The sequence below is a fragment of the Anarrhichthys ocellatus genome, unplaced genomic scaffold (assembly GCF_004355925.1).
Source record: "Anarrhichthys ocellatus isolate YVR2014 unplaced genomic scaffold, GSC_Weel_1.0 scaffold9, whole genome shotgun sequence".
Classification (NCBI taxonomy): domain Eukaryota; kingdom Metazoa; phylum Chordata; class Actinopteri; order Perciformes; family Anarhichadidae; genus Anarrhichthys; species Anarrhichthys ocellatus.
The window spans coordinates 2,329,947-2,343,201 of record NW_022280039.1 but is presented as its reverse complement, the minus strand read 5'-3'; the positions used below and the strand labels follow the sequence as shown (position 1 = coordinate 2,343,201).

Here is a 13,255-nt window from a genome sequence, read left to right as displayed (position 1 = left end):
AGAGAGAGAGAGAGAGAGAGAGAGAGAGAGAGAGAGAGAGAGAGAGAGAGAGAGATCGGGGGCCAACGAGAGTTTGAGGGATAGAAAGAGAGAAAAAAAAATTAGGAAAGGCATCCCAGTCATGAAGTCAGTGAGAAGGAATGCTGAGCTCACAAGCTTTACCTCTTACACTTCAGCAGTAGCTCATATTATTAATATCATAGAGAAGGGCTATTCATCTTCCCTCAGACAGCACATGGGGGAGAGATGTGGGATGCAGAGGGGAGGAGAGGAGGACAGAGAGGAGGGGAAGTAGGGTACTGCTGGTGACATTCTTGGACAGCACAGATGGGGCAGGCGGAGTATAAGTTCATCTTCGAAATTAGTTTTCTCTTTTATGACAGTCTAGTGAATTTTACTTGCAACTACTGGCTTTTAATACTGCCAACTTGTAGTGAAGCAATCCTGCACACTTCAGTGGTTCTATTTCTAATATGAAAAGACTTGATAAAAAAGAAAAATCTATCCCTTTCATTTGTACAGACTTCCACTATGTGACAGTATTTATCTCTGTGAAAGCCAGTCATTATGATTTTCAAGTTTCAGAATGTGACTCATCTTTGGCTCTTTGTACTCCCAGTATAAGCTAAGAGGAGCCACTGAATATAAAATCAAAAATTGGGAAGAGCACCCCTGACGATGTGTCATTTCACTCTTCTAGACCTCTGCTGAGAAGTCATTGGTGCGTTCCACTGCCTTCAAGCCTGTGATTCCCAGGAGTACATCCTCCACAGAGACAGGCCACAACGGCCTTGACATCCTTTGTCCTCTGGAGAAAGCAAGGAGCCCCGATAACAGACACAAGCAAGACACCTTCTCAGGTCTTTATCCATATCATATTGATAAACGGAGGCCTTAAAATTAGATTATTACAAGTTGAACTTCAGATTACACTAAAGTAAAATGCCTTTTCTTTTCCTTTTAGGGACTCTCTCCGACTCTGGACGTAACTCTATGTCTAGCCTGCCCACCCACAGCACCAGCGGCAGTCTTAGTGCTTCCACGGGCCCTGTCAGTCACAGTGAAGGCAGCTCAGCTCCTGCAAACAGCCTCAGCAAGGGAGTACAACCCAATTTCCCTCCATGGGTCAACGGTAATAGCACTAACCTTGACTGTAGCTACAGGGCTGGTTTAAACTGCGGAGTGTTGGCATCAAAGGCTAATGGGGATGCTGGCTCCCCGCTTTCTGCAGATGAGCCAAGAGCTCTCTGTGAAACTGCAGGTGGGATTCGCTCCCCCATTACCACAGATGAGTCACTGATTGAACGTTTGGAACAAAGGCTGCTGGAGAGAGAGACTGAACTGCAGGAGCTACAGGTATCAAGCTGTCACTTTACTAAAAAAAACAGCATGCGTTCATAATCAAGATCAGTGCCTCTTTATCAGTAGTTAGACTGTACAACTGTGATATTTTTTACTGTGATGTCTTCACCGTACAATAGGTGGGTTTCGAAGACAAGGAAGCAGACACGTGCCAGCTGTTTGAGGAAAGACAAAGGTACTGTGCTGAGGAGATGGAGGGGCTGAAGCAGCGCTGCTCCACAAAGCTACGCCAAGTCTCCCAAATGGCCGCAAAAACCCAGCAAGCACTCCAGCTGCAGGTCAGCCAGCTCCAGGTCGGCACACATCCTCTTTTTTTTCTTGTATCCCTGATTTCTGGTTCATCTTCATCCCAACAACACTTCCCCCGTTTCTATGAATTAAAGGGAAAATTTGGTACCTTTTTATGTGGAGGTCCAATCATCAAGTGTAGTCAATTGAAGCAATAAATTCCTCAATTGCGTGCTATATTGACTGAAGAAGCTGAGTTGTCCTGCTTGAGGAGCCATGCCGGCAGAGCCTACATGTGCATTGAGAACAAGCTTCTGATACCCGGAGGGTTCCCGCCTGCCATATCATTTTGCATGAATGCAGCCGCAGCTATAGCCTCGGCCTCTCTCCGCTGCATTTCTTCGGCCTTATACTCTGGCTTGAATGATTACGGCTGAATATCCGAGTCAGCCAAAACACGTTTTTGGAAACGTAGCTTGTTTGCAACACTAGAGAAGAGAACAAGGAAGTTCTTATTTTGAGCGCTATCTAGAGCATGTGCGCCCCCTGCTGAAGACAAGAAATCCATGCTGAAATAGCCTGTAATACTTCCTTGCATATACAACTATGTCACTTTCTGACATGACGGATTTTGACGCTCCGAACTGAGGAATATATTGCTTCAATCGACTACATTTACCATCAAAACTGATTGTACACATAAAAGGTGGTGAATTTTCGCTTTAAAATACAGTATTATACCTCCATTTCATTTGAGAAAAAAAGCAGTAGCAGAAGCATAAAGATTCGACACCTTAATGAGTGAAATGATAAATTAACTCTTGTACAGGTGGAGAAGGAGAGGCTTCAGAATGATGTCTCAAAGCTAACCCAGGAGAAGGATCTTATTGAACTCAGACTCAGGACTTATGCGACAGAGAGCACGCAGCTCGCTCCGACACTGGAGGAAACTCAATGGGAGGTGAGTCATGAGTCGAGCGGAATCAGTTGGGTTTGAAAGCTTGTAGCATATAATACAATCTGGTACAACCTTGAAGGCTGCTGAGGAGGTATGGGAACATAATGCTCTTCTATCACTGGATGAAAAATCCACCACTATGCATAATAAGAAATAGAATTCCATCATAAAAGTATTCATATAATAGATTTTTTTATATAACCAATGGTTGAAATGACTGTGTAATGTGAAAGAGACCTCTTGAAGGGGTGAACCTACAGAGAATAATCACCAACTCTGCAGTTCTCCTCAACACAATTGAGCTTTTTAGTATCTTTCAGCTCATTGTTTTGGTTTTATGGCCCGCAACTCTACTGTTTAGGTTCAGTATCAGCGCTCTCGTCAGACCCGTTTGCAGCTATTTTGCTGCAACAAACAACTGTTTGATCCATGTCTGCTGGATCCAAAGAGGAAACTGTTTGTTAACACCTCTACCAACAATGCATTTATGTGTATGCTGATAATATGTCAATGTTGCGTTTACAGCTGGTTGAGCAGCCTGCAGATTGTTTGTTATTTAAATATTTAGCTTGCTTTTGGAATTACGTAAAAAAAGTAGCGTTCATGAATTCTATCGTCATATTATATTATACAACGGAATATAAGTCACTAATACTTACTGTCCTTCATGCCATTAATGACCAAATATTCTGCATCTCAGTGTCACTGTGCTGGGTGGTATCATTATGGGGGATGAACAAAATCCATAATTGTAAAAATATACAGTATAGGAAGCCTTGCACATAATTAACAGTATCCGTTGATTTTTTCCTTTAACTGCCAGTGTATGTATGTCATACACATTATTACTCTGACTGGTTCATCTTCATAATTGTCCCTGTATGAATGTAGGTGTGCCAGAAGACTGGGGAGATCTCATTGTTGAAGCAGCAACTGAGAGACTGCCAGGCAGACGTCCGCCGCAAGCTAAACGAGATAGTTTGCTTCAGAGCATCACTGAAGGAGAACACAGCAAAGATGGAGATACTCGAGAGACAGAATAAAGACCATGATGACAAACTGCGCTCTCGCACCATAGAGGTTGAGGTTAGTCAGTTCATGATTCAATGGCAATTCATTCCAGCATGGCATTCAAATAAGGACGTGGGAATAAAATGATGTGGGGTGCTAATAAGATCAAAGCACTGAGCACAGAGATACCTGCTATTATGTGCTAGTGCTACACTCAACTGTGACCTTCAGAGTGTTTTCCATTTCCATGTTTTAGCAGACTTATATAATCACAGTCTAAATAAGTGAGCTTATTTTACACTTCATTTGATTAGACCCTGTTACAGCAAGCAAAATAGTCTGCTTAATTGCTGCCAGTGTCTGAAAAGTTTCCATTTTTAATTAAGGTGTGCCAAAATGAACTTCAGCGCAAGAAGAATGAGGCGGATTTGCTGAGAGAGAAAGTGGGCAAACTGGAGGAAGACATTCAGGGAATGAAACAGGATCTTGCCATGGCCAAAGAGCGGAGGCTGAGGCAAAGTTTGCAACTCGAGGCCCATGCCCAGACCCAGGCCTTGGAAAGACTAATCCAAGGCTCTGACAACCCCGCCCAGGGCCATGAGGAGGACAGCAGCGGACACATTGCCACAGAATCACTCCAGAGAGAAGTGGAGAGACTGAAGCAGCAGCTCAGGGAGGAGAAGGACACACAGGAGAGGCTGGCTAACAGCTTTGAGCAGGAGAGACTAACATGGAACAAGGAGAAAGACAGGGTCATCAAGTACCAGAAGCAGCTCCAGATCAACTACCTGCAGATGCACAAGAAGAACCAGGACCTGGAGAGGATCCTGAAGGAACTGACCGCTGAACTGGAGAGCCGGACAGAGCTCGGCATGGATATCAACTACAGCTCAGGGTTACAAACGTACGACGACGTTATTGCAACAGAGATTTAATGGAAGCACTCACAAACGTTCAGTAAAAGTGAACCGGGCACTTGACTATTTTTTCACCACAGATATTTATGGTATTATAAATGCAGGAGATTTTTCACTGCTAATTAGTGTTTTACAAGGGTTATTTAATAGAATGTGCACAATCTTGTGTATTTTGTTTCCAGGTCACAAAAAAAACTTTAAGATAGCTTTTGTGAGGACACTGTTAGTACTTGTTTAAAAGTAAACACTAAGTTATTTAATGTTCAAATGAGATTGTTTTTTTACCATGTTGTCTAACAGGATCACTAGTTCAAATCATGCACACGTTTGTAGTTAAAACACCATTTATTAGTTGCTCAGTGAAAGCTGATTCATTTGATTAATCATGATTAATTACTGGTGGTAACACATGAGAAGCATGATAGTGGCTTAACATCTGTCCCTTCCAGCATGGCAAATGGCAGTGATTTATCATCTGTGTGTCTGGGGTCCTGAACCTTGATAGACTTTGCCTTGTATATCCATGTTACTGTTTGCTCCCACACTGTCCATTGTTAGAGGGCTTGTGCATGAAAAACTGTTCAAAACCATTTCATGAGTCATTTCAAAGCAATTCACAAGTCTTGTGAATATTTGTTATTTCCACCAATATAAAAGTGTTTCGCACTTCAAAATACATGTTAAAATAATGTATTTTCATTCAATTCAAATCAACAGTGAAAAGTGAACTCAATATGCACTGTACTGCAGTAGATATATTTTATTATATCATCTGTATGTTTTCGTCATTCTCTGGATGAACTCAAACTTTCTGTTACTGAGAACATTTCAACGACACAGTAAATTGATTCTGTAAAGCAGTGCCATTACATGTGTCAATTCAGGTGCCATGATAGATCCTAATACCACTCATACGACAACCATCACTCCGCTGAACAGATATATCATTGACGTAATATTTCATTATAAATTCAGGCTTGCTGTGTCGATGACGGACACTATGAATAGGTGGACGGTGTTACTGCATTGTCTGAGTGTGCATGAAACCAGCACTTTGTTAAAGCAAACCTTATGCCTTGGACCTGTTCATTCCTGATACAGAAATGCACATAATACAATATATACACCAGAGAACACCTCTGACCAAGGGCAAATGCAAATTTTGGGATTCACTTTCTGTTCTGCGTGGGTTTGGAGAGAGAGAAAGAGATTAAACGATGCTGCACAGAATACAATAATACAAATATTTTAAGAGAAAAACAAAGGAAAAAAGGGTAATCTCCCGGTACTGTCTATCTCTCCCCCTACATTGTTCATCTAACTTTGTGAGAGTTAGCTGGCACTGTTCCACTTGGACATTTGGCGCTGCTATTTTGGAGCTATTCCACTTCCCACAAGGGCAAAGTAGTTTGTGAAGCAAAAGTTGAACTACTCCACCCACTCAATACTCAGGGGCTCACATAGACTATCAGGCAGAAATATATGCACACACTGCGCTGGTCAAGAATGTGTGGCAATCTCTATAATGAGGCTGCTTGAGATTGCTCAGCTACCCACCATTACATTACATTACCACATCAGGTCGGGAGAGATTTGGAGGCAGACAGACCAAATGGAACCGTGAGGTGAGGTGCTGTAACCGAGGGCACTCAAACTCAAAAGTGTTTTACAGCCCTTACTCTGGTCCTTAGCACAGCGAAGTGGTCAAATAGGGAAACAGCAAAAGGACGGTTGATAGTGCAGCTATGGCTCTGGTGAAACATTCTTGGAATTCAATTGATGAAATGAAACTCTTGTACATCTTTGGGTAAAAAAGCCTCAGTGAAACAGAGGGGGATATCATAGGAAATCAGTACCAACAAACATGCTAGGGTGCAAACACAGGTGATTTAAAAATCAGCAAATGTCTGCCATCAGTGCTCGTACTTACACTTTTGCTATTTTACTTTGCTGTATTCTAAAACTCTGTTTATCTAAACAAGAATTTAACATCGATCTCAGGAACAATATTGTTCACTGAGGCTCTTTTTTCCAGAGAAACACGACGGTCCGATCCATCTGTGTTCAAACATCAACAGGCATATTAATCTGCTTTATGTTGGCTTTTAATCATTGCTAAAACTGCCTGCACTTGAAAGGTTCATGGGTGAATACTTTTGATTGAGTACACCACATCACAATAGACATTACTGCGGCTATAAATATTTAGAGGTATTAGATTCTGAAAAATTAGGTTTGTCAAACTACCCTTTTATTGCACAACTTCACAAGCAAATGCTGGATTTATAAATAAATATGAATGCTATTGATATATATTCAAAGCAGTCGTCAACTGCGCTCTTTGTCAATCCCTCATTGTCATTCTCCATTCCCTTTGGACTTAAATAATGAGAAGATTGTTTTCCTACCCTGCCAAATCATCTAATTTCTGCCTTTATAGTGTTTCCGTCCTCATCCAGCAGCTCTTTCCAGCTCATCTTCTGTCATTACAAAGCAGATTGGACCAAATCAAAACTGAAATCAAATTAAAGCCCATTGTGAGTACGCATGGTTCCGTCGCTGACATGAATGGAGGACCAAAAGATAACAAGAAATTCAAAGTTGCTGGTTTGACATGAAAGAAAACAACAGAGGCGACTGGATGATGGGATTCCTTACTCAAAGTGACTGTACAAGAAACATCACAGGTTACATGATTGTATACAATAAACACAGATCCTTGCTGCAATGTTGTCATGTGCTTTAGTGTGCTTTACCAGCAGAATAGATGAAAAAGGGGGTTTTAATGGCACATTATAACTTTTACTTAATTCAAGCTTTCAATTTTATTTATCTTTTTCAAAAATCAACCATTTTGGGGTTTTGCAAAGGTAATGATATACATCTCTTTGTATGGACTCAGCTGAACATACAGAGTTTTAGTCCAGCAGATGCCTCTGTGCGATTGGGAAGCAGTTAGGCAGGCGTCAGAAGACATGGGGTGATAATTTAGCCCTGCCCTGCAGTGACATGATAATAATGCACTCATATCCTGCTGTGATTCTCCTGATCGGCTGACAGTCAAGCACAAAAGGGCCTGAATTCATTAGTAATGGGGAGGCGCGTTTGCAAACCTGTTCAACATGCAAAATAGCCATCTCTGCTTAAATATTCACAGTAAACAAATGTAATAAATTCACAATATAAACTGTGGAAAAATATATAATTGTTCTCCTATGAAAAGGGAGTTTGCACTTCAGTTGATGGTCCGACCCTCACCTCTAACATTATAATAAATATTCCATACCTGCAAATAATAGATGAGTCAATAACACTGTATCAGTTTCTACCTTGCCCTCATTACACACTCACATACTCAAATGTGCTATATCCCAGCCATACCCCTAAGCAATTAGTTGCTCTACAATATCAGGGGCTGGTTATTCAGGCATGTATTTCATATTTTTATTGGTATATTTGGAGCCCTGCATGCACACCAAGCTACAGCAAACAGCCTCAGCAAATCCCCAAGCTCCTCCACGGTCAGCAAAGTAATTGGGGAGGGAGTCCCAAAGGGTACTCGCACACCGCTGAACCCTTTGCTACCGACAAGTTGAAATGGCAATAGAGGTAGATAGGAGTCAGTTTGAGTGTGAGTGTGTGTGTGTGTGTGTGTGTGTGAGATATAAGTACAGGAGGCGGCTGGAGTACTTTGTGTGAATAGGCCCGCAGTGTTTAGAGACTTTCGGGTTGGCTGGGAAACCATCTGGTTGCCCAGCCCCCCAGCTGCATTCCCATTTCTATGGGGATGTCAAATTCTGCTCATGGGGGGGGCTGTCCGGATGCCAATTTAAGCCCCAACTGCTCAAAATTTGTTAATTAACTCTATCTCTCACACAGAGAGAAACTTCCTTTGTAAGTAATTCTACCATTCATCACAATCCAACTATTCTATTGTAAAGTTTTGCCAACTATCAGCTTGTGAAATTAGCTAGGAACATTTGATTGTGCAATAAAAAGCCCCGTGAGTGAATCCATAGCATTAAATAACCACAAACACAGAAAATGAGTTCAAGCTCATTTCAGACGCTGAGGGGAGATTTCAAAATTCACTATAGCTTTCAACCATATGCTTTGTCTGCAATTACAACCTCACTGATAAGATTAAGATGATAACATTCATTTTGTTCAGACATGCATTAATTGAATATTCGTGGAATATGCTTATCAGATTCTAAGTTACTGTTTGATAGCTGTCTGCCACGAGGGACAAGATGTCTGTGTGTGTGTGTGTGTGTGTGTGTGTGTGTGTGTATGTGTGCTATCTAAACAGCATATAACAATGAGGTCTACTCATATGAACACTGGTCAAAAAATGCCATAAAGCCATATATACGTATACACACGGGCTTTAATTCACAACTATCAAGTTTGTACATTTTGTACACTGACTCTGTGCACTGAGACGAAGTGATCATATCCCGAAGTGATGATAAAACGAAGGTGCGTTGCATTGCTTCCATTTAGCTGGAAAATAGAAAAAAAGACAAGTAGTTGTTTGATATGTTAACTCTAGGAATTTATATATTTTACATGATAATGCTTTTTTAACTCGACTTACCAAAATAGTGTTTGACTGAAGATGTCCCTCTGTATGTTTAAATTCTACAAGACATCACTTTGTTAATACCAATGTTAAACATTTTGCATTAAAACCGAATGTGTTGACCAATGACACTGTAGATGGATGTTCATCTTACCTTGCTCTGTAACAGACTCAAATTGAGAGGCATTTGGTGAGGTGTTCTTTTCTATCTTTAGATGCTTGACTGCAAGAGAAACAACACAACCAGATATCCATAAAAGGTTTTGACAAAATAGGTTTTAGCAAAGAAAAAGACAAACTGTGAAAATGTTGGTCTGTCACTACTGCCTAGAAACAGATTTATTTTTGCAATGAGCGTGTTGAAATTGCTAATTACATTTTATATGCTATATCATCGGGCTAGCTTGGCTCTATTGTCCACCACTTTAGTCCAGACTGAAATGTCTCAACAACTATTGGAACTATTGTATCCTCATGACTTTGGTGATCCTTTTCTTGCTTGTGTTTATTGCTAATTAGCACATGTTTGCTTTAAACTAACAACACCATACCTGAAGCATGTTAGCATTGTTATTGTGAGCATAACTGAGTATGTTAGCATGCTGGCGTTAGCTTCTAGCTCAAAGCACAGCACTCAGTGTCGGCAGCATGGATATAGACTCCGCTAGCTTGTAGATGTCTTCTTTCAATGTACATTTATTCCATTCATGTTGTTCCTCCTTCAAATGTCTTGTCCAATATATTTTGTGATTTTAACAATGTAAATAAAAGTTTAATTCACATCTATAAACAAGGAGTTTGAGGAAATGAATGCATAGTGTTTCTCAACTGGTCATACTATAAAACACATCTTTACTTGTGATTACAAACACTTCTGATCAAAAATAATAATAAAAAAACTTCCCAGAGTCCCAGAAAACTTCTTGAGTTAATCTCAAATCTCAAAATTACTCCACCTGTGTTTACAGTACAGACAATAATACTCAAACAATTAATTTGACAGTAACAGTATGTGTGACACTGTCCCAGCCTCATACCGTTATAGCTGTCCACTGTCACAGCAGAGATCTGCGTGGATTCAGCGAAGCGAATGATGAACTCTTGAGGAAACATCCCGGTGGACATCCAAAACGTGCTCGTGTTTCTGAGTGAAAGGGGACAAACAAACGTTGATCCAATGTGTTTGAGATTCAGTAGAAATACAATGAACACCTGGCATCAACTTTCACAAAACATTGGCGTTATTTCACAAACAAACAGCGTTAATTTAACACTTACCCGTCAGTGATGTTTTCTGGTGGGTGATTCTCATCGCTGGATGCAGCGACGACAACTTTTGCACCCAAAGAACTTAGTGAGGAATCGATCATCTTCGACAATAAGACACAACCGTCTTTTTTGGTCAACGACTAACTAAGCTAACCTAGCTAACGTTACTCTTGTTGCCAAGCCAACCACTAAGTCGCAGGAAATATACGTCAAGCTCTCTATGCTACGTCACCATTTCCGACGCACGTTGCTCATTAGTTTGTGTAGCAATTAGCAGTGACTTTTACACATCTACACATGGCGAATGGATGCAAAGACGTGTTGTTCTCACGTGGAGGTGGACAGGTTGGTTGTGACGCGCTAGTGAGGTTAATATGACAACTCACGCGAACCTTTGTGTTACGCTATATATGTTTGGTTGGTTTGTTGAGCTAGGAAGCTAAGCTACAAACCAGCGCTGACTTCTGCTTAGTCGGGTAACAAAGACAAAATAAATAGTTAAAATTGAAACCAGAAATCCTCAGTACACCTGAGGTGTTGCTGTAGTCGAGGTATTGCCATGATAGTATGCAATGTGTTGGAGAGGCATCTCGGAGTTAGCTTTAGCTGCTCATAGATGTTGCACTTACTGTAGCATCCCCTCCACAGTGCAATGATAAACATGACAGGTCTAGGGTCAGGCGTCAGTTCAGCTGCAAAAAATGCACTTCGCTCACTGTAAAATAGATAAATAGATAAAATTAAGAGCAAGAGTACACAATAACTTTGCATCTTTTCTGTCATGCATGTGAAAACGTGTGTCTTTCATTTGCAGAGGCACTTAATCTGTTCTCTTTTCCAGAGTGACGATTCGGATATATGGGATGACACAGCATTGATAAAGGCTTATGACAAGGCTGTTGCATCATTCAAGGTAAAATATGTGCCTTGCAGTGTATGTGCATGCAAAACGTTTATGTTTGCCTTTCCCACTCATGCTCTGCTCTTGGTTTGTGTGCCAGACTGCCCTTAAGGGTGAAGATGAGCCGGAGGCCTCCAAGAAAAACCTACCCGGAAAGAAACGCAAGAACAACAAAAAGAACCAGAGCAGGAAAAGAGCGAATGCACCTCCAGACAAAGAGGTGCGTAACGGGAATTTACGAATACAGATGAATATACAGGAGTGAGGCTTATTGTTCAGCAATTTTATTGACAGTTTCTAGGTGTCTCAATGCCAACATTGAAATCAACATCATAGACATTTGAACACATAAGGCAAAACATTGCATTGATCTAACTTCCGGGTTGTACCCTATTTGTGATTCTAGATTTGGTTACCTTCAGACAGGAAGACAACCAAAATAGTACGGTTATAGTCATGGTTACACTTTGTTGTGTTGTGTCACAGTGGCAGGTTGGGGACTCGTGCAGTGCATACTGGTCGGAGGATGGCCAGCTCTATGCAGCCACTATCTCCTTCATAGACAAGAAGAGGGGCACTTGTGTAGTTGTTTATACAGAGTACGGCAACGAGGAGGAGCAGAACCTTGAAGACTTACTGTCGGAGATCTCTGAAGATGATGAAGAAACAAATACCAAGGTAAAGCAGTGCAAGTACATTATTTCATTTATATTCGTGAAATGTAATATATGTTGTGTATTTTATTAGATTTTACTTATTTTTATATGATTACCTCTTTATTTAACACGTTAATGGTGATGTACATCGCATCCTCAATTTGTAGATGGCTCCCCAACTTTATATTTTGCTTACTGTGAATAGGAGCTAGTCATTTTTCATAAAATGATCATCTGGAAATTAGCTAACACAAACCTGGTATTCTCCTTTTACTCAATGGAGACAGGCAGCATCTGTCTAATACAGTCCACCCAAGGTTATGTTATCCACTCTGCAAATATACACACCGCAAATGAGAGAACAAAAATTAACAGCATGTGAGTAAAAGGAAAACTAAGTAACAAACATGTTACCTTTGACATGCTGTCGTTTTTTACGTTTGTTTTTATTTGGCCACTATAGACTGAACACAATAGTAGATAATAACTGACAGATGAGGTCAGTTATTATTATATTACTGGATTTTTATCCAAATCCTGGAATTTAATGATCATAACAAATTGCTATGTCACTGTGTCATCAATCCAAGTTGTAATTAGTAAATCACTTGCATTAATATGGATTGTAAATTAATTTAGATAACCTCATATTATTTTGTTCAGTTTTTGCCTGTACCCTCTGGAAGAAAAACATGAATATTTATTCAGCAATTTCAGAAATGTGTAGTCTCCAAGGTATAAAAGTAAAATGACAAATTAAGGTTAAAGTAACATGTCTCTGCAATTCAGGTAAAGGAGGCAGAATCATCCACAGAGGAAAGTGACAGGTCAACCACACCAATCCATCACAAACAACAGCCACACAGTAAACCCCAGAAGTCCAAGGCCCACAGAGAACCTCCTCCTGTGTGGGCTCCTGGGTTTCCTCAAGGCCCACCTCCCATGCATGCTTTCAAACAGGTAAGAAGAAAGATCCCTTATCTCCTTTCCTTATAAGTCAGCAAACAAAATGAACTGGTAATAGACTACTTTACATATTTCTTGAGTTTAAAAGGTTCAAATGGTAGCTCAGCAAAATGAATAATAAAAGGAAATATAAACAAACTGTTTACAATGTGAACTATAAAACTAGAATATAAACAACCTCTCAGAGTTGGCATTCATAGCTGGGAGATTGTATTGGATTGCAATGAATTTATCTGGCATTTATGTTAATAGGTCTAGCCTCTGTGTAATTCTGTATAAAGTCATAAAAAGAGGAATAGTAAAATATGTTTTAAAAAGAAAAATATATTATCGTAAGCCTTTCTTACTGGTTGCACTATCTATCTATCTATCTATCTATCTATCTATCTATCTATCTATCTA

At 40.3% G+C, this 13,255-nt stretch overlaps 3 protein-coding genes across 6 annotated transcripts in view; 2 read left to right on the top strand and 1 right to left on the bottom strand.

Moving 5' to 3' along the window:
* lzts1 (leucine zipper, putative tumor suppressor 1) overlaps positions 1 to 7,204 on the top strand; it is a 17,265-nt gene extending 10,061 nt beyond the window's left edge. For 2 of the 3 annotated variants that reach the window (XM_031849149.1, XM_031849150.1), the window contains exons 4-9: positions 701 to 860; positions 965 to 1,356; positions 1,482 to 1,655; positions 2,420 to 2,551; positions 3,440 to 3,634; positions 3,946 to 7,204. In XM_031849149.1, coding sequence (XP_031705009.1) covers positions 701 to 860; positions 965 to 1,356; positions 1,482 to 1,655; positions 2,420 to 2,551; positions 3,440 to 3,634; positions 3,946 to 4,494 — 1,602 coding nt within the window. In that variant the 3' untranslated portion in view covers positions 4,495 to 7,204. The remainder of the gene's footprint in view (positions 1 to 700; positions 861 to 964; positions 1,357 to 1,481; positions 1,656 to 2,419; positions 2,552 to 3,439; positions 3,635 to 3,945) is intronic. The other variant, XM_031849151.1, reaches the window with a different exon arrangement.
* A 1,644-nt stretch (positions 7,205 to 8,848) lies between these two features.
* On the bottom strand, positions 8,849 to 10,792 carry hspb11 (heat shock protein, alpha-crystallin-related, b11). The gene is made up of 5 exons (XM_031849155.1): positions 10,340 to 10,792; positions 10,099 to 10,205; positions 9,216 to 9,284; positions 9,077 to 9,120; positions 8,849 to 8,982 (listed from the first exon to the last, which is right to left on the bottom strand). Exons 1-5 carry the CDS (start codon positions 10,429 to 10,431, stop codon positions 8,881 to 8,883), a joined length of 414 nt encoding a protein of 137 aa, XP_031705015.1. The 5' UTR covers positions 10,432 to 10,792; the 3' UTR covers positions 8,849 to 8,880.
* smn1 (survival of motor neuron 1, telomeric) overlaps positions 10,511 to 13,255 on the top strand; it is a 5,651-nt gene continuing 2,906 nt past the window's right edge. Inside the window, exons 1-5 of one of the 2 annotated variants that reach the window (XM_031849154.1) lie at positions 10,511 to 10,675; positions 11,172 to 11,243; positions 11,332 to 11,451; positions 11,718 to 11,909; positions 12,677 to 12,847. In XM_031849154.1, coding sequence (XP_031705014.1) covers positions 10,628 to 10,675; positions 11,172 to 11,243; positions 11,332 to 11,451; positions 11,718 to 11,909; positions 12,677 to 12,847 — 603 coding nt within the window. In that variant the 5' untranslated portion in view covers positions 10,511 to 10,627. The other variant, XM_031849153.1, reaches the window with a different exon arrangement.

Coding starts and splice junctions, on each gene's coding strand:
- hspb11 (XM_031849155.1), bottom strand. CDS start 10,431: ATGATCGATTCCTCACTAAGTTCTTTGGGTGCAAAAGTTGTCGTCGCT. Junction 10,206..10,339: donor CCAGAAAACATCACTGACGG/GTAAGTGTTAAA, acceptor CCTTTCACTCAG/AAACACGAGCACGTTTTGGA. Junction 9,121..9,215: donor TGAGTCTGTTACAGAGCAAG/GTAAGATGAACA, acceptor GATGTCTTGTAG/AATTTAAACATACAGAGGGA.